The following is a 20,072-nucleotide window of genomic DNA, read 5'->3' on the forward strand; positions in this document are numbered from 1 at the left end:
ATTTCTTTGGGAGGAACTTAGAGGGCAGCAGGGAAGATAAAGCACAGATATGTGAAGCCGATCACAACATGTAAATGAGCTGTCCCTGTGAGTGGAAGAAGCAAGTGCTGAGGGCTGCACAGTTGCGGGTCAGCATGTGGGACCTCCCAGGGCTGACCACACCGTGAGACACGCATGAGTGCACCCCTGGGTCCCGTGGGACCAACGTGTTCAAAAGTTGGAGTTGCTCCAGAAAGTGCAGGACACCGGAATGCCACAGAGGTGATAGGATTTGATGTGCTGAACATGCAACAGGGCCCACTCTTCCCTGTCCAGGGATGATGGATTGGATTAGCTGGCTGGATCCGGCAGGGTTAGCAGAAAACATGCTTAGGATCAGGCAGATCTGGCTCTGATTCCAAGAACACCACATGCTGCTGGGTCACGTGGGCACAGAGCTGTTCTGAGCAACAGGAGAATGTAGAGGAAGCACCTAGCTCATTGCCTGGCACAAAAGGAGGGCTCGCTGACCCCCTTGAGAGTCAGTGCCACACAGCGCTGGGAGCCACAGCTGCTGCTGTGGGGGGGAGGGGCGGCTTCCCCCCTCACTACCCCCTCAACCCCCCCCCCCCCACGCGTCCCCCTGTAAATCTCTGGCTTGCCTAAGAGTCCCAGCAGGGCTGGAGTCCCAGCGGTGGGATAGAGTTCCAGTCCCTGAGCAGCTACCGTAAAAGCTCCAGGGAGCCTGGCAGTGTCTGCAGTTGGCTTTCAGCAGTGTTTGTTTTGTTTTTAAACATTTTAGCAAATATTTTCACCGAACTGTCACTCCTTTCCCCTCAGGAGCCAGAAATCATCATCCTCTGATAGGTCCTCATCCAGAGGCTGCCGGGCAGCCAGGGCTTCCAAGTCAGCGACAGGCACGCTCCGTCCCCACAGCTCACCCGCCTGCTGCGCGGGTTGTCCTGGGCTCAGCTCTGCGGTCTCTAACGTGGCCAGCACCCCTCGTTTCTGCATTGTTTTGAGAATTGAAGAAGGCATAGACACAGGGCCTGGCCTGGGCTTGGCAGGAAACGGCCCAGGCGCAGAGAGGCCTCCTCTCCGTCTCAGGTGTGAGGGTTCTGCGATGGGCCCGGTGCTGGGAGTGCGCCCCGAGCCTGGAGGTGAAGGGCGGGTGCTGGATGAGGTGTGCGTGGCCTCAGTAGTGAGAACTTGTTACTCTGGAAACGGGAGTTGTCTTGCCTATAGCTGAGTGGAAGTGCAGCTCTTGCTCCCCCACCAGAACGCACAGTTCCGAGTTGGTCTTGCCCTTCAAGCCCGGTGCTCTCCCTGCTCCCCTCCCTCCGTGCAGTCCTGCGGTGGAGACACGAAGGTTCGGGAAGCCTTTGAGGGTCCCACATGCACGATGCTTCAAGTCACTAGTTCCCGGGATTGCTGACATGTGGTGTCTTTTCCCCCACACTGGGAGCGCCATGCATATTCTTAAAGAAAACTGAAAAATACCAGGAAGTTCTGTGCCGTCTGTCTCCTTGGTGACGGGACTGATTGGGCCACCTGGTGAGCCAGATAAGGAATGTCTCACCCTCACGGGTGCGCATGTGTGCGCAGTCAAGAGCATGACTATCTAGGTGGAGGGTCCTGCTGGGGTCTGGAATGTTCTGAAGAAGAGAAAGAAAGATATCCGTAATTCCATCACTCGTGCTTTAAGACTTAGTATTTTTCCTTCTAAACTTTTTTCGAAGTTTGTGTGCGTCTGTGGCCATATACAGTTTCGTGTCTTGCTCCCTCGCCCCCTCCCCCATACTATTATATCCTAAGAAGCACTGAAGTTCAGTTATTTTACTCCATCGTCGACCAGGCCATTTTGACGCTTTCCGTCGCATCCCCGGTGAGCCTCCTTTCCAAACCCTTCACTTTAAAGCAACAACGGCTTGAAACGTAAAGCTTTCCAAGTCCTCCTGGGGAAAGAGTTTCTGGAATGAGGTCACTGTTGTTTTGATTATTGAGGAAGGACTTGGAAGGAGCCAGCTCCGGGAGGGACTTCATAACACACCCAGGCAGCGGCTCCTTGAGCATCCATGCAGCTTCCAGCTCTCCGTTCCTTCGTTGTCTCTCAAACTCAACAGAAGGTGGCTGTGAGTGGGTGTGGGAAGGTCTCCATTTCTCGGTTCCTTTGCATCCGTGGCCAAGGGCTTGGAGCCCCACTCTGGGGTTGTGCGTGTTGGTTTTGAGCTGCTGCTCCATGTGGTGTTTTTGTGGGAAAGCCTGTTTCCCAATAACCACTCTGGTCTTGAAGATGCTGACTCAGAGACTCCCGGGCAGCTGACATCAGCGTTCTCTCAGTCTTCCTCAGCCCTGGGCCCTGCAGCCCGTCCGGCAAGGGGACTGTGGTTGTGGTTTGTCTTCAGATGGAGATGGAGGTAGAGCCAGGGCCAGAACTGCTGGGACAGCTCCTTCCACTTCTCTCTGGTCTTTCCGTCTATGAGAGGCTTAGAGTCCGTCCCCCCAGCTCCCCCACCCAGAGCCAGGACCGAGGGGGAAATGCAAGCAGTTACAGGTTTGTAGGAGGTTACACGCCATGTAAGTTAGCGGTGAGGCAGATCAAACTAAGGTCTGGAAGCAATTGGACAGCCATGCTGTTTCTCTGTGACACACTGTCCCGGGAACGCGTGGGCAGTCAGGGCTGGTGTGTCTCCCTGTGGTTTCTGGAGGCAGCAGAACTCGGAGAAGGGAAGGGTTCTGCCCACAGACGAACCTGTGTGTGCAGAGCGAGCTCCGGGGGCCATCGGGAGGGCTTCTGTCCTCTTGAGCCTCGTAAAGTGTTGCTAGTAGAATATGGGAAGCTGTTTTTATTGCAGTAAAATATTATTGCTCACACTTTGTTGCTCTTTGCTGGTTTCTGCACCCAAACGGCGCATTTCCTGGGATTCGAGTTACTCCTTTATGGTGAACTGTTTGAGCCTCTGTACTTAAAATGACCACACTGGGGTATAGCCTGCTTCTCGGGGTTCACATATTGAGAGAATTTAAAACAATTCGGATATAGGATTCATAACAGCACCCTTTTGGTCATGTGACTGTGAGGTCCCCAAAGTAATCTAAGTAAATTCTCATATATTTTACTGCATCTAACAGGCTATTTGGGCAGTTTATCCAGCATAGAGATATGTTATATAGGCAATATCCTTTCATGTGTGACAGGTCAGGAGGCATCTGCAGTTCTCTCCCAAACATTAAAGAAAAGGAGAACTACACAGCGACACCAGTGCTGTCAGTGCTAGCGGCAGAGCCGGCGCCTGAGCATGAGCTCCGGCCAGGGCGACGGTTTCCCGAAGGCTCACAGGCTCTGCGAACCCTCCCCAGCTAAAAGAGCCTCTGGCAGCGTGGCCTGGTTCTGGACTTCCTGCTTCTTGCCAATGAAAGAAACACTTTCTGTGGCCACAGTTATCCAGATATGTTTATAAAAGAACTTCTCACCATATTTGTACTGTTTTCTTCAGAAAGGCAATTTTCGCAGCCCAGTGGCCATTGCCGAGGCTATGGGCACAGATTCCACCTCTGTCACTCCATGGCAAAGTGCATGTTTTGTAAATGACTTGTCACAGGACCGTCTCCGGTGTGGCTCCCTGGCAGAGGACTCCCCAAGTACCTTTTTTTTTTTAATTATTAATATATTTTATTGATTTTTTACAAAGAGGAAGGGAGAGGGATAGAGATTTAGAAACATCAATGAGAGAGAAACATCAGCCAGCTGCCTCCTGCACACTCCCCACTGGAGATGTGCCTGCAACCAAGGTACATGCCCTTGACCGGAATCAAACCTGGGACCTTTCAGTCCACAGGCCGACGCTCTATCCACGGAGCCAAACCGGTTAGGGCCCCAAGTACCTTTTGAATGAACCAAGATTGGACATATTTTATTTCCCAGGAAAGGGGCTTCTTGGTGGGATGGCTCCCACTGTGTGCCCCAGGTGGGAGGCCTAGAAAGTTCTTCCCACAAATACTCATCTTTGCTCAGTGTGTTCATGGTTACCAGCTGCTATTTGTATATATGAGGATGCAAAGGATATGTGTTTTTTTTTCTAGATAAAGTGCCCCTCTCCCTCAGAGGCATGTGCTACTGTGGGAAGAGTTCAGGAGATTTATCTCAGTGCAGTGGCGGATGCAATCTCAGGCAGCGCCCGCCTGAGTAAGCCCCCTAGAGCCCCTACATAGTACCCTAACTTTCCTACCATTGGTTGCCCTAAGGATGTTGTAAACTTCTGATTGGTCTGGAATGTTATATATGTCCCTGTACTTAAACAATAAAGTTCAGATCTGCGTCTTGAACCTGATCCCCGAGTCGGGCATGCTTCGTTAGGACTCCGTCGGCCTCACCCCCGCGGGACCCCCTGCCTCATGCTACGCAGCAGGTGTCCTCGCCTGGTGGGGTGTAAATGTTACATCTCAGCAGAGGCCGCGGGGCTCACATTCATTTTGGAGGACTGAAGATACGGTGGCTCTGAGAGCAGAACGTGTGACAGAATTCGTCAGTGACTATGATTATGAGGAATAATATACCCATTCAAAATATTGCCACCAAAGAGCATTTAACAGAGTGGTTGAGGACCAGGCCATGTTCACATCTGGGCTTGAAGCCTGGCAGTGCCCTTCTGCCTGTGACCTTAGACTCTCCGTGGACCCTCTCTGACAGGTGCCCCAGAGGGTCGTCGTGAGCATCAAATAGGGCCCTACTGTGAAACCTCCGGCACACTGCCTCTTCCCCAGGGGTATCGCGTAAAGGCTATTACCTGCCCACTCCCTTCCCGGAAGAACATTTTCTTACACACAGGTGAGCATCAGAGAGATTCATGGCATCAAAACATGTTGGTTTTGGAAGTTCTCAGTGGGTGTCCCATGGTCAGGAATTCTCTAATTCTCTAACATCTGTATCCAGACATTGCTCAGGTTCAATTGAAAGTCAAAAAGGACCCGAAATGTAGGCCCCCGTCACATAAGGACACAATGCATCTTTCAGACCAGTCACGTAAACCAGGCGAGCTGGGCTGCTTAGATCTGGAGTCAGCTAGCTGCCACAGCTTGTTGTTGGAGAAAGCTCTTCGGAAAAACCCGAGTTTAATAAGTATCTGATCTTAGACAGTGAGGCCACAGACATGGAAACAATGATCTCGCACTGAGGGTCACTCGGTTTCCGGTAGGTTGCTGCTTTCTTCTCAGTCCACGAGAGCTCAGTGAGCAACCCTCATAGGCCAAGCGGTACTGGGTACCGTGGGTGCAGAGTTGGAGCTGCTTGTGGTCTTGAATTAATCTCTCATTTTTTGTGGCCCCTGGAATTTCCCGCTCCTCCCCTCACCATCCAGATTTATATGAGACAGGAAGTGTTGGGAAGCCGCTTTGAGAACCTGCCCTGCTCCGTGCTCCGAACGTAGCTCTGGGGATGGAGTTTTCTTCACTGCTCTTGCTCACTGCTCAGATCTTGTTTTTAGGAACATCTTATGCAACAAGTCGCCAGTGATTGTGAAAATGGAGTAATCTAAGCATGGGATCTCACCTCACTGCCCTTCTCTCTCTACTTGGAAAAGGAAGTATGGGTGCAGGAGGACTCTGCATGCCTTTGAACTTCAGGCCTGGTCCTCAAGGTCATGAAGTTTAGCTTGTGAAGGAAATAATGAAATTCCAAAAGCACAGGAAAATCCTAGGAACACATGTGAATGTCATGTATAGATTTGGGTGGTATAAGCTTCTTTTTCTTTCTTTTTTTTTTAATTAATCCTCACTGGAAGATATTCCCCCCCCCCCCCTTGATTTCTAGAGAAAATGGAAGGGAGGAAGGAGGGGAGAGAGAGAAACATCCACGTGAGAGAGACACGTTGATTGGTTGCCTCCCACCCCCTACTGGGGCTGGGGAACCTGCAACTGAGGTGCGTGCCCTTGACCAGGAATCGAACTTGCAACCCTTTGGTCTGTGGGCTGATGCTCTAACCACTGAGAAAACCAGGCCAGGGGTAGCTTTTTGATATTATAGAAGAACATGTTAGAAAAATTTTCATTTTTAGTTAAATTGAAAACATGGGAGACCTCTGTGACTGAAAGAGTTGTTTCTCAAGTACTTTTGGTTCCATTTCTTGGGTGTTGAGCCGCCACTTTGAATTTGGTCTTGATTTTGGAAACGGTGACATCATTGATTGCAGGCCCCTGCTGCTCAGTGCCTCTGCCGGGTGGGGCGGGATTGGCTGGAGCCCTGTTTTCCTGCGGGGTTAGTGTCTGTGACTCTCAGAACTCTGACCTAAGAACTCCACCCAGATCCAGCTGCTCCTGGGTGTCTGGAAGTTGCTCTGAGCTAGTCTGGCCTGCTGGGAGTTTTGATTCTTCTCTCCAGGGCACCTTTCTGAGTCCTACCTGTTGCCCTTTGACCCACAGGAGGGGGCCTCCTATCACCCCAGCCCACAACCACTACCCCCAAAAGTCTTGATCAAATGACTCCACTGTCCCCAAGCTAAACAATGTACTTCCTATGCTATTTGACATCACTGTGTTGCTCTTCAGCAATAGGCGAATGTAATAATACAAGGAGACTCTGTTTTAATACCCCTTTTCTTTCCTGGGAAACAAACTGAGGCTAATTTCATAGTACTTCGCATTCATCATGAGCAGCACTAATAGTGGGCTGATGTGCATCTCATGCCTTTTTTAACACCACTAATCACACCCAGTAGGTCACCTGTGCAGTACCTGCTTTGACTCTTCACATCTGGAGAAGCTAAGGCCCAGAATCTAGACTAAAGCTCCTTGTGATTCTTGATTATTGATTCAGACAAGGAGAGCCTTGCAAGTAATAATGACCTAACTTCCACCTGATTTTACTTATTTTGATTAGCTGAGACCCTTCCCAAATATCAGGATTACAAGTTCAGCCGTCCCTGCCAGCAGCCAAGCATTTAGCCCACATTTTCCAAGTCTTATCCAATAAATGCGCCTTATTTTGGTCAACATTTTAGGGACCATTTAGTCTCTGTTTTCCTAAGTGGGTGTCTCTGGGTTACATAAGAATGTAGCAGACACAGTGGGCCAGGCTGAAGGACACACACGGACCATGGGCCATAGGTCCCCGACCTATGATTATTAATTTAATGAAAGGTACCGAGTGTTGCTCTGAGTGTTCAGCGGGTGCCTGGCTTTGTTATTGATTATGCTGACCCCACTTTCCTTAAATGAACCTTCGTTGGCCTGTTATAATTTATAAAACACTCTCGACAGGATGACCTCATTGAGTTGTCCTTACTCTTCCAGGAGATGGATGTGGCTGTTACTGGCCTGACCACGTGGGAGGTGGTGGCTGAGGGGATTGGCAGGTTGGCAGCACTCCTCAGTGAGGTTGGCCCAAAGCCAATAAAAGCCCACCTCCCTTAACCCTTGGGGGCTGAGGGCTGGGACCTGGGGGCTGTCTTCTGGACGGCTGCTTCCTGCCATCTCATGGCTTGGCCGGACTCCTCAGCCAGGCGTCAGCATGGCCCACTCATGTGACATTCCAAACCAGCCCCATCCTGGAGATCCTGCACCAGGCTCTGAGCAGCGGCCAGCTGAGGGTGGAATATGGCAACTGCTCACCAACCACAACAGTGTGATGGTGTTCCAGGTTGAAAATAGAAACCCTCGCATGCATTCATGACTCCTCAGGTGTGATTGGCATTTCCCCAGGGGTGCCTGCCGGGCAGATGGGGCAGGCTTAGCCAAACCCAGTGTCAGTCTGCAGTAGCTCTGTTTCTTTTGGCCGCAGGCCTTCCGTTTCCCTTTCTGACTCAGCATTCTCAGGGTCCTCTGAGGACGATGGTTCGTCCCACTCAGTTGTTTACAGACTTCTTTGAACCCAGAAAGGTGAGGTCATTACAGAACATGGGATTTTTCCATCTTCCCTTCATTACCTTAATCTCCCTGTGATCTGTAGAGTTGGGCTAGAGACCAAGCCCTTCCCTTGCTGCTCCCGTGTGAACTGTGGTGGTAATCAGAGGGACTTGGAAGCCAGCAGGCGCATTGAGAAATCAGGTGTAAGACCAGAAGGGCAAAGCTAACCTTTGGACTCGTGCCTTGGACAGTGGAGTCCACTTTCTAGCCAGTGCCGTCATCTCAGAAAGTAATGTTGAGGTTTGGGGAAGCTTGGCTTAAAGCCTTATTTGTTTAGCAGGGGTCCTATTCGGCTGCACAGATACATGGGGCCCAGCAGGTGAAGGCAAAGGCTGAGGGGCTTGTCAGGGAATTGCCTGTTGCGAAGCACTGTTAGTTGACCGTGTCAGGGCTGGTTCGTTGACACTAAGCCAAGGCCCTGAGACTAAGGACGCATCATTGCTCGTATCTCTGAAGTCTTTCACCCCGATCCCTGTGATATCTGAACAATATGCAAGAACTGTAGTGGGAGCAAAGACTCTGACTGTGACCACATCCCCCTAAAGCAGCGGTTCTCAACCTGTGGGTCACGACCCCTTTGGGGGTCGAACGACCCTTTCACAGGGGTCGCCTAAATACATCCTGCATATCAGATATTTACATTATGATTCATAACAGTAGCAAAATTACAGTGATGAAGTAGCAACGAAAATAATTTTATGGTTGGGGGTCACCACAACATGAGGAACTGTGTTAAAAGGTCGTGGCATTAGGAAGGTTGAGAACCACTGCCCTAGAGGAAAGAGAAGCCTTGATCCTCTTTTCCTCCTGGTACCTGAAGTCTCTGGGTTTCTTGGACATGGCTTAAGAATTTGAAGTATCTCAAGTGTCACACTTGAACTCATAAGCATCATTAATACTTCTGTGCCTTTTCTGATTTCCTGCATTTGATGTCTGAGCCCCAATACATCAGGTTTGTCATGATGTTCATAGCTTCCAGCGACCAGCAACCAGATTCTGTGTGCCTGACGCCATGCTAGTCATGGGACAAACAAAAATGAAACACCATCTACTTTGTATGGTGTAGACCAGTGATGGCGAACCTGTGACATGCGTGTCAGAGGTGACATGGCGAACTCATTTTTTTGGTTGATTTTTCTTTGTTAAATGGCATTTAAATATATAAAATAAATATCAAAAATATAAGTCTTTGTTTTACTATGGTTGCAAATATCACAAAATTTCTATATGTGACACAGCACCAGAGTTAAGTTAGGGTTTTTCAAAATGCTGACACGCCGAGCTCAAAAGGTTCACCATCACTGGTGTAGGCTAATGAGGTGAAGCAAATGAGTAAACAAATAAACACTCTCCCTTTTAACGAAGTCTTCTGATCAGCTATGGAACATGTTCAGGTCTCTTCAATCTTCTTTAAAAATTGTCATTGAATTTATTGGGGTGTCATTAGTTAATAAAATTCTGTCGGCTGCAAGTGTACAGTTCTATAATACATCATCTGTATATTGTATTGTGTGTTCATCAACCAAAGTCATGTCTCTTCCATCACCATTTATCCCCCCTTTACCCTCTCCTACCTCCCCCCACCTCCACCCCTTTCTCTCTGGTAATCACCACACTGTTGTCTGAAATAGAAATCCCAGCCCTTATTCCTACCTGCTCTGTGACTTTGGATAAATTACTTGGCCTCTCTGTGCCTCTGTGAGGGCTTTTTGGGGGGAAGGGGGAGATGGTTTCTTTTGCTTAATCCCTTCACCTGGACCACCTTCTTACACCACACACAAAAATAAACTCAAAGTGAATTAAAGACTCAAAATATAAGACTTGAAACCAAAGAAATCCTAGAGAAAAAAAACATCGGCAGTAAAATCTCAGACATTTCTTGTAGCAATATTTTTTCTGATATGTCTCCTCCAGCAAGGGAAACAAAAGAAATAAATAAACAAATGGGACTACAGGTAAGAAAATGGCCAGGAGTGATTTACTGATGAGTGATAAAAAGCCAGCCTTGTGGATGGGTCTGTTGTACATTTTCAACTATACCACACCCCGGGTCACCTTGAACATTTATCCTGTTAGTTGTTTTAATTTTTATCACTTAATCATGACTGGATTATACTGGGGAGACAGTATGTACAGTGGTTAGAAATATGGGCTCCAGGACCACATACAACTGTGGTTCAAATCCCAGCCCCAATTCCTACCTGCTCTGTGACTTTGGATAAATTACCTGGCCTCTCTGTGCCTCGTTTTTCATAACTGGGAAAATTAGGGTAATAATTATACCACCCCATAGAGTTATTGGGAGGACTAATGAGATAATTCAGGTAAAGTGCTTAAACCTCACATTTCTCTGAGGCACATTGACGGAGGATGTCCCCAGTCCTGTAAAATAGACAAGGCACTATCCCTCCTTTATTGGGGAGGAAACTGGCCTACCGCCCAGAGCAGCCGGGAGGTAGCTGAGGTAGCGCAGTGGCACCCATTCCAGAAAGGACGTCCCCAGCTGAGCAGCTCCAAGGAGTGTCAGGCGGAGGGATGAGGACAGGACTGAGCTGACAGGAGACTTTCTGCAGTGAGTTCAGGGCGGGTGTGTAGCTGAGGGGCGCGGTGCTGCCCGGTGGGAGGAGGTGGCCCTGGTTGGCAGTTTCTCTGGTAACTGGTCCTTGGCCAGCCCCCGCGGTGTTCACAGGCCAAGGTAGCCCTGTGGTGAGGACACCACTTGTCAAGAGCGACTTCTCTCTGGCCCCTGGAGGTTTATTTCGTTTCTGCTGAGGTTCCGGGAGCCACACTAAGATCCCGAATGAGGGGCCTGGGGACATGTCCTGTTCATCTCAGGAAGCCCCGTTTTCCACTCTCTGGGACCAGAGCCAGTGCCTGGAAGGGAAAGATAAAGCAGGGGGAGGGCACATGCCCAGGGACCAGACTTGGTGACCGGGCCTGGCCAAGCAGGGACAGGGACGCGCCTGTTATGCACCACGGGCCTGTTGTCAGTGAGAACCGGGAAGAGCGCTTCCTAGGAGGGAGTTCCCCTTCCGCTGAAGGCCCGGTCAGTCGGTCGGGTAGGTCAGAGAGGCCCTGGAGAGGCCCTACCCTTTGCAAGCCTGTGGGTGTGTTTGGCCACAGGGAGGTCAGCCCGCGTCTGGCTTTGGTTCTCCATGGAGACCTGTGTGGGCGCCAGGATGTCAGTGACCGTGAGGCCGCTCTGCTCTCAGCAGCGTGTCCACAGGCTCAGAGAGGGGGCCCAGACACCCTCCGATGCTGGAGAGGGCCCGGCCGTGGGGGCCGCTCCCAGCTGCCCTGGCTCCGGAGATTCTCTGGGCCCCTGGGTCCCGCAGACCCCTCGACTGGAAGCACGTGCAGCTCTGGGCTGTTGGGGAGGTTGTCAGCGAGCTGGCTGCCCGGGAGCTGGGCCCAGGCCTCACCCGGAGTGTGCAGAGCGCAGACAGGTCTGACTCCGGTGACAGGGGAATATCCCAAAGGAGCCAAGGCTTTCCAGACACACCCCTTCTTTTCCTTTCTCTCACGGCTTCCTGTTTGCAGGGCTGGCTCGGGACTGGGGGGGGGGGGGAGGACTGGGCCCATGGAGGGCTGCGAGGGAAGCAGAGGGAGCGCCCACAACCCCCGCCCCAACCCCGGGGCTGTGAGGAGAGCGGGGTACGTGAGGGAGGCAGAAACTGAGAGGAAGCAAGGAAGGAGAGGAAGTGGTTGCATGCCCCGTGTCAGAGGGGGAGGGGGAGGGGGAGGGGGAGGGGAGAGGAGGGGGAGGGGGAGGGGGGCAGGAACATGAGAAAGGAGAAAGGGAACTCCTTCCTTCCTCCTCAGGAACTGCTAGTCCTCCCCCTCCCCACCTCCCCACCTCCCCACCCTGCCAGCCCCTGGAGGGAGGGGAGGGGACAGGACGGAAGCTGCCCCTGCGGGAGACACAGTGCATTCCAGAGCTGCATGGGAACTATTTTTGGACCAGCTATGGAGAGAGAGATGGACCTCAGGGTCACACAGCCCTGCCTCGGGCATCTAGCTGCCCCTTCCTGCTGAGGGGAGGTTCGTCCCTCCCTCACTGACTGCACTGTGCATCCCCCTCTCCCCTCCCCATCCTCTGGCACACCTCCTGGAGCTCCCCAAGCAGGGCCTGGGGCACCCTGCTGTGTCAGCCTCCCCCCAGGCTCTGGGGCCCCAGGTGTTCTCCCCTCCCTCGGGCTGGGTGTGGAGTAGGGAACCTATGAGAGCTTTGATCCCGAAAGGCTTTGATCCCAGCTCCCAGAAAGCGCTTCCCCTCCAGTCCTCCAAGATCCTCTCCAAGCCTCCCTCCCCTCGCTCCCATTATAACAACGATGATGATGATGATGATGGTGATGATGATGATGATAGTGATGGTGATGATGGTGGTGATGATGGTGAGCACTAGCATTTATTGAGCACTTACTATATGCCAACACCAAGTACTCTATACAGATTGAGTGGCTTCACTCACACAACATCCCTACCAGGGGGGCATTTTATTCGTCCCATTTTAAAATGAAAAAACCAAGATCCAGGAGTTGAGCATTCTCCCCTGCTGGTCAACAGCAGATCCAGCCGGCCAGCCCAGGCACTCTGCTCCCAGAAGTCCTGCGTTAACCGCTACGCCTCCTGCCCCATGTTCTAAGTGTGTCCTTGAATCCCGGCCTTGTTCTTCACCACCCTTCACATGACAGGCTCCCCTTCATTCCCAGCCTCTGCAGGAGCCCCACCCCCTCTTTTTCCTGGAACTGATGGTCCCCAGGAGCATTGCTGGGGGGTGGTTTGGGGGAACTGGCCTCCTCCCTGCCACCCCTGCTTTGTTTCTCGATGTTCTCTTCAGATCTTTGCTTCACCCCCTCGAAGGCGCCCCCTCCTTTGAGGTTGTGCACCCCCACTACATGGTCCTCCACCTTTCCCCATCCCTGACCCGTACATTCCACCTCACACTCGCCCCTCTCCCCCAGGTCCCACTGTCCACTGCATTTCCCCGTGGCGAGCTGCCCACCACCTTGGTCTCCCAGCCCCTGGATTGCTCAGCCCCAGTGGCAGTCCCGAAGTTCCAGCTACCACTTCCTGGGCGCCCTCATGTGCCAGATCCTGGGTGAGGGCCTTCACTTGCAATAGTGCCCATACTTCTAACAACATTCCCGCGAGGAAGGCACCGTCCTCACTGACAGATGAGGAAACATCATCACTCAGGCTTAGCGACTTGCCCAGTGTGCGTTGCGAATGGTGGGGGACAGGCTTGAACTTGCTTCCAGCCCAGCCCCGTGGCCTTCATGCAGCCGATCGCCATGACCTTGAACCCTACTGCTGGCACTGAGGACTGGAGCATCTCCCTCTGCCACAGCCTCCCCCCTCCGCTCAGCCCCCCTTTCTCCTACTGCATCTCTTTGCCGTGATCTCTGGAGTTTGCCACTTGATTTTCTCATTTCCCCCCCAAACCGTCTCTCTTCTGAATCTTTTTCTTTAATCAGGAGTATGCTCAGATATAGCCCATCTTCAGTGTCCCCTGCCCTCCGTCCTCCTCCTCACTTCCTTCCCCTGCACAACCAGGTTACTGTGGAGTTGCCTGCTGTCTCCTCCTCACCCCTGCACCCGCTGAATTCCGCCCTCACATCCCCAGTGAGGACGAGGCCAGCAGCTGCCGCAGGACTTGCCCTCCCTGACCTCTACAGAGCCTGGTGCTCGGCCGGCGTCCTCTCAGGTCCCCTTTGGCTTCCAGGCACTGGGCCCGCTCCTTCCTGCCAGCAGCTCCTTCCCAGCCTACATCAAGAGTACCTCTTCCTCTGAGTAGCTGCCTTTCTATTTTATGGAAGAAGGCAAGGGGCTGCGTCCTGGCCTCCAGCCCACACAAGCACTGTTGTGCTGAAGGAAAGCTGTTGAATTCTGTGGCGCTGAAATTCTGCATAAACAGACACATTTACAACTTCCTGTCCATTTAGCTATCAATCATCCTAACAAAGGTAGTACTAATAATAACTTGCACATGGAGCAATTCACAGCTCACTAAGTACTTTCACGTGCCTCTCAATATCCCTATCTCTGTGCAATGAAAATATGTTTGTGTCCGCCCAGTATTGAAAAGGCGCCGTTACATTCAACTCACTCTGCCACGGCGTGGGGCAGCATCCTCAATGAGCTTTGTTTTGATGTACAGTCAGTGCTTAGGCCCTCTGTGTGTTGTTAGGCCCTCTGTGATCACGTGCCCCATCCCCCATTCCGTGATTGACAGGGAATTAGTCTCTGGGACAGGGCCAAATGACCCTCGTCATTTTAATGCCATGTGTTCCTACGGTGTTAGGAGAGGCCAAGGGCTCACCAGAAGATGTGGGAAATCTCTGCGCATGCCGGTTGAGGGAAAGGCCGGGTGAGGCCCAGCTGCACGACCTGAGACGTTTGCATTAGGATAAAAGGTGACCAGACCTGCCTAGTTTTTGACACCCTCTATGGGTCATGCTTTCTAAAGGAGACTCTCGAGCTTTAAGCCAAGATGGCCAGGGTTTGCCTCTTGTGTGTTTTTCCCAGGAGTTGGTAGAACCTGCTTGGAGTACAATGTGGAGGGGGATTCTGAGGCCCAGCCCAGGCTCCCTGGAAAAGCACCCCTTAATGCGACAGGACTGCCTGCCGTAGGCGTGAAGGAGGACACGGTGGCATCTTTGAAAGGCAGTGAACTGCCTGACACGCTGAACCCGAGCTATCCAGGGCGTCACTGAGGGCCAGCATTCAGGTGGCTTCAGCCATCTCACCAAGCGTGGCACCGGGGTTTCTTTCCTAGTTTTGGCTTGCCGGGACTTTGCTTTGGAAACGGCAAATATTGGAATCCCAAGGCCACGTGGCTGAGGACTTTCTGATGTCCCTCAGTGACTCCCACTTGCTTGCGCACCCCACTGGCGTGGGCTGTGGCCGCGTGCTCTGTCCACTCTCCAGGTTCTCTGCGCATGGTTCTTTCTTACCGCGTCTGCGCTGTGCTCAGGTGTCGTGGGGGCTCCCAGGAAGAGCTCACGTCTCTGTGGTGAGTCCTGTCCTGTCCCTCTCCCCGGCCACTCCGCGCATCGTCAGCTCCCACTCTGTCCCGCCCATGACTCCCGACTCTACTTCAACCCGTAATGGAAAATTACTCCCGACTGCTGGGGCACGCTCACCTGCCCTGGCTGTGGACTGGGTTTGGGGGCTCTCGGCCTGCATGGCACTGCTGTACCCAAAGCAGCTGGGTTTACCTGCCGCTCAGCCGTCTGGTGGGCAGTACAGAGCAGTGGGCACCTCTGCCTGGATTGCCACCATTTTCAGCTGGAGGTCCAGTCCCCATGGGGAGCAGCTGCTCCCATCAGCACACACATGCTACAACCAAAACCCACTCTCCCATAGATAATGTACTACTTCCTCCCCAAATCTCCCACACTTCGGAATACTGTGTCAGGTCATGGCTGGGTAATTTTAAATGGCCGCCAGAACCGTTCGAGCGGGAAGAAAAACAGCACGCACCGCCTCAAGCAGAGCCGTCCCTCCGGCCTGGGCCGTCTTGGCTGCTCGTAGGTTCTGCACCCATCTGCCTTTCACTCTGTGCGCTTTTGCTCTGTGGGATGGTGTGATGCACCGGGCATTGGAGGGTGCCCGAGCTATATTACAGACCCACCCCTGGCGTGCACTGGCACCCGTAGCTCACTTTGAAATGCATTTTCTAAAATATGTGCTGATGGCTGATGGATCGAGGGCTCGACAGAGGTGGCTACAGGAGCAGGTAACACTGACGGTGGAGTGTGGGCGGTGAGTAGCTGGATGCTCACTGTCCAGTATTTTCACTTGGCTGCTGGTTTGGAAATTTTCATAATAGAATGTTGGGGGGAGGCGGATGACCCCCGACAGTGAGCCATGTTGATTTAAAACAGGCTCTTGACCAGTGTGGCCCCTGAGGCCAGAGTGAGGGAATTTTGCGATTGCAGCTTGGAGCTGTTTCATTTGGAAAGACTTCCTGTGGGGAGTGGTGTCCCCGGGCCGTGGCTTATGCCGGTGCTGTTCATAGACTGGCGGAGAGGAGGACCGCAGTCCCCGCCCAGGATGAGCTGTGCACCCACTCTCCCCTCCCCCACAGCCCCCGCAGGGTGCTGCTCTCGCCTGTGGCTCACCCTGCACACACCGCACACCAGCACCCGCCGCACACCGGCTTCTCGGCAGTTAACCTGCACTGCACAGCCTCCCCCGGCCCTGCCTGGCTTCCCCACCCCTGTGGGAGGCTGCCCTGTGCCTCAGCATTGCCGTGAGGTGGGAGGGTGCTCTGGCCCCACACCGTCTCTCTGTGGCTCCGAGCCCCGGCTGAGCAAGCGGAGAGGCTGTTGGCCTGGGAGGGTTGGAGGCCTGGCTGCTCCAGATGGCCTCCCACCACCTGCAGCGCCTGGCACTGCAGAGCTGACAGAGAGGCAGGGGCAGGAATGAGGTGGCGGTGCAGAGCCTCCCTGAGGTGCGGTCCTGACCTGGATTGTGGGTCGCGCTCCCTGGTGGTCTCACAGAAGGTGCTGTGAGACTGACTTGGGTGTGGGAGGGAAATGCAGGCCCCCCACCCCCATCTGACGCCCATCCCGCCTCTCCAGTCTCCTGCCCGTGTGTAAGGGAGTGCTCAGCAAATACACTCTTCGTCCTATAATGCTGCCTTAGCAGAATGGCATCAGGAAGTATATATGCTGCAACAATAGTGTTAGGAAGAGTTTTAAAATACAGGTCCCATCTGTAGCGCTGCTTTCGGCGTCTGCTGGTGTAGAGAACTGAGAATCCACTCACTGTCAGTCTTCGGGCTGCTGGCAGGTGGCACTCTCCATGCTTTTCACTGCCCATCACGTGTGCACACCCCCTGCTTATACATGCCTGGTGCACACACTCATCACATGCCCGGTGCACACACTTACTCTGTCATGCATACACTCACACACATGCCTAGTGTACATGCTTACCCTCACACACGTGCCGGGTGCACACACACTAACACATTCGATCCTTTGAGCTGGGCATTTCCCTGCCCGTGCCACGCGCAGAACCTGAGGGATGCCCGGCCCCCCACCTGCAGGCTCGGGAAGGGTCCCTCCTGCAGAGGGGAGCAGGGCGCCCTCCGCTGGCTCTCATCCTGGTTCGGGCATGCTCAGTCTCCTTTCTCCTGAGAGGCAGTAGGTCCTGGAGTCAGACCTTGGGCCTGGGGCCAGACTCCCTGGTTGGCGTCCTGGCTTGCGGGCCGCCAGCTGTGTGACCTGCACCGAGCCGCTCTATCTTTCCGTGTCTCGGTTTCATCACTTGGGAAGTGAGGAGTGTGGCGATCCCTCACCCGTGGGGAAGGGGGTGTAAGATTCAGTGGAGTTTATGGTGTGAAGCCCGATGCGTGTGTAGTGAGCACTGTTCGGTGTCAGCCACCGCTGCCCTCGGACTGCCCCTCAGTCGCCCGCTCTGGGCTGCATGTGCACAGCCAGAGCAAGAACTCAGCGTCTCGCCCAGACCGGGGATGGCAACTGTGTTAGATTCCTACTGAGCGGTAGCAAATCCCCACACATTTAGTGACTTAGAACAACACAAATGTATCCTCTCGGTTCTGGAGGGCAGAGTCCGCAGTCATTGTCACTGCGCTGCAGTCAGGGTGTCAGCACTCCCCCCAGAGGCTCTGGAGGAGGGTCTCGGGAGCCGCTGTTTTCCCGCCCTTTCCATCCTCCTGCACTGCGTTCCTTGCATTCCTAGGCCACTGCCTCCTCCTCCTCCTTTACAGGCTCCAGCACACGTCCAGCTTCTGTTGGCTCATCCTCCTTAGCCTTCCCCTGACATGGACCCTCGTGGTGGCACTTAGGGCCCACTGGTACCCCAGGAGAACCCCCATCTCCAAATCCATCACTCGGTTGCTCTGCGGTCTCTGTATATGAGGTCCTGTTCTTGGGATGTGGGCATATTTGGGGACCGAGTCACACAACAGCTGAGGCCGGAAGCTCTCTGGGTCCTGTCCAATGGCATGACATGGCCAAGTTCTGGACCAACTTGGAGCACACCAGCCCCAGCCACCACACAGCCGCCCTGCCCACCCAGACAGACTCGGAGGGCACAGGGTCACGTTCTGTTGGACCCCCAGAGCCTGCTTGGCTCGTGTGGCACTGGGTGGTTGGTGCGGGCAGGTGCCGATGTGCTCTGTGTGCCCTTTAGGACACGGCGAATGTCACTGCGGAGAATGCAAGTGCCACGCGGGTTACATCGGGGACAACTGTAACTGCTCCACAGACATCAGCACGTGCCGGGGCCAGAAGGGCCAGATCTGCAGCGACCGCGGGCACTGCGTCTGTGGGCAGTGCCAGTGCACAGAGCCCGGGGCCTTTGGGGAGACATGTGAGAAGTGCCCGACCTGCCCAGATGCTTGCAGCACCAAGAGGTAATAGCCCCTCTACAGCCCCACTTCCTCCCCCCCGCACGCCCCCAGACCAGGCCTGTGTCCTAGCCAGTCAGCCCTCGGGAGGCCAGCCGCTCACCTCCCCCCCTTCCCCCCAACCCGGCCCCAGCTCCGCCCTCCCAGCCTTGCTGGGGAGCGAAACTCTTACTAACATGAGCTAAAATAGCATCTTGGAGATTCTGGTTCCGTGGGGATTTTGTAAGAAAATAACAAAACCGGAAAAAACCAAGACTGCTATTCTATTGGCTAAACACATTTAGAAATGACAAGTTTCCTGTGTTAAGTGCAGTTAAACTGGTGTTGATGCCAGAATAACATCTCAGGGCCCTTAGTGTGCTCTGAGCACCCCAGAAGGGGTTCCCGTGCGCATCCTGCCTTGAAATGCATGTGACTCCCTCCCCCAGTTTAACCTCCCCCAGCAGTGTTTCACAGGGCACAGCGTGGGAGATGCTGCTGGAAACAAACACAATCGGAGGCAAAGGGGGTAGGAGGGCGCCGGCCTCGATCAGGCACGCCAACACGGACTGCCGTGGCGGCTGCATCTGCTGCTCCGTGTGTGCAGATAACGCACGCTGGCTCCGTGCGACTGATGAATGCGCAGATTGTGCGGCCCGGTCACCGGGCCTTCCCGACGGGGCCGCGGGTCACATTCCCGGGCTGCCCGCCCGCGCTCTGCCCTGCACACTGCCAGTGAGAGGGCGCTCAGCAACCAAGGAGCTCCGCCGCCAGGAAAGCAGGAGTGGCGGCTCCTCTTGCATTTCACTGGAGAAAGAGCTGTGTCACCGCCGTGCTAAGGGGCCAGCAGAGTGCGGAGCCGAGGCACAGAGAGTCCGAAACAAATAATAACACAGACGGCATTTCTGGGGAAGGCACGTGTGCAATTTTCTTTTGGCAGATTTCCCCCCCAAACGTCTGGCTCAGGCTGATAATGAAATGAGTTCGCGCTCCCCGAGCCGGCCCTGACTGCTGGCAGTCCGCACGCAGCCACGTTCTGGTGGCAGGACCCTGGTTGGACACTTGCCACCAACAGTCCAGGCGTGGGTCATTGGGAGCTGGCTGCGGAGCGACAGACAAGATCGACAGGGCCAGCTTTTATTTCTGTGTAACTGGTGGGGAGAGGAAGGGAGGAGGAAACAGGCCCACATTAGACCTGCTAAGAGTGGAAAAACTATAGAAATTCAAGGGGGACCCCCCCCCCCCCCGGCTGAGGGCAGGGTCCTGGATCTGAAGCCCGAAAAGCAATGGCCACCGGGGCGTGGACTCGCAACCATGATGCACATTTTGTGTTGGAGGGAGGTGCCCCGCCAACCCCACCAGCAGAAAACCCTTTGAGTGTATGTCCCCAATCCTTGGGGCACATGGGGGGCGGGGCCACGCTAGGACAACATGAGCTAAAATAGCATCTCTGATATGCACGTGGAATCAATACAAGTAGACCAAGCCCACTTCTTCCCTTCCTCGGGAGCAGAAGGCGCTGTGCGATCGGCTTGGGTCAGCTACAGAATCCCAAGGGGAAACAACCCTCGCTCTAAATGTTCGAAGCACTCATGTCCTAGGAGACACACACTTGATCATTGATTACCCGTTACGCAATACCGAAGGCACGAGGAGAGCAAAGAGATGCCGTAAGGGAGCCTTCTGACTCGTCTCTGGGTCCCATGGGCCTTCTCTCTCTTTCATGGCATAGTTGCAACTTAAAAAGAAGAAAAAAGAAAAGTCCCCTTGATAGGGATTATGTCAGCTTGCTTTTCTACTTGCTACTCTGCTGAGAGCATCGCATGAATGC

General features: G+C 53.7%; 1 protein-coding gene across 1 annotated transcript in view; it reads left to right on the forward strand.

Moving 5' to 3' along the window:
• ITGB5 (integrin subunit beta 5) overlaps positions 1–20,072 on the forward strand; it is a 101,342-nt gene that overhangs the window by 71,152 nt on the left and 10,118 nt on the right. Inside the window, exon 10 of the mRNA XM_081085408.1 lies at positions 18,046–18,268. Coding sequence (XP_080941534.1) covers positions 18,046–18,268 — 223 coding nt within the window. The remainder of the gene's footprint in view (positions 1–18,045; positions 18,269–20,072) is intronic.

This window comes from Myotis nattereri (genome assembly GCF_964212035.1).
Source record: "Myotis nattereri genome assembly, chromosome: 3".
Taxonomy (NCBI): domain Eukaryota; kingdom Metazoa; phylum Chordata; class Mammalia; order Chiroptera; family Vespertilionidae; genus Myotis; species Myotis nattereri.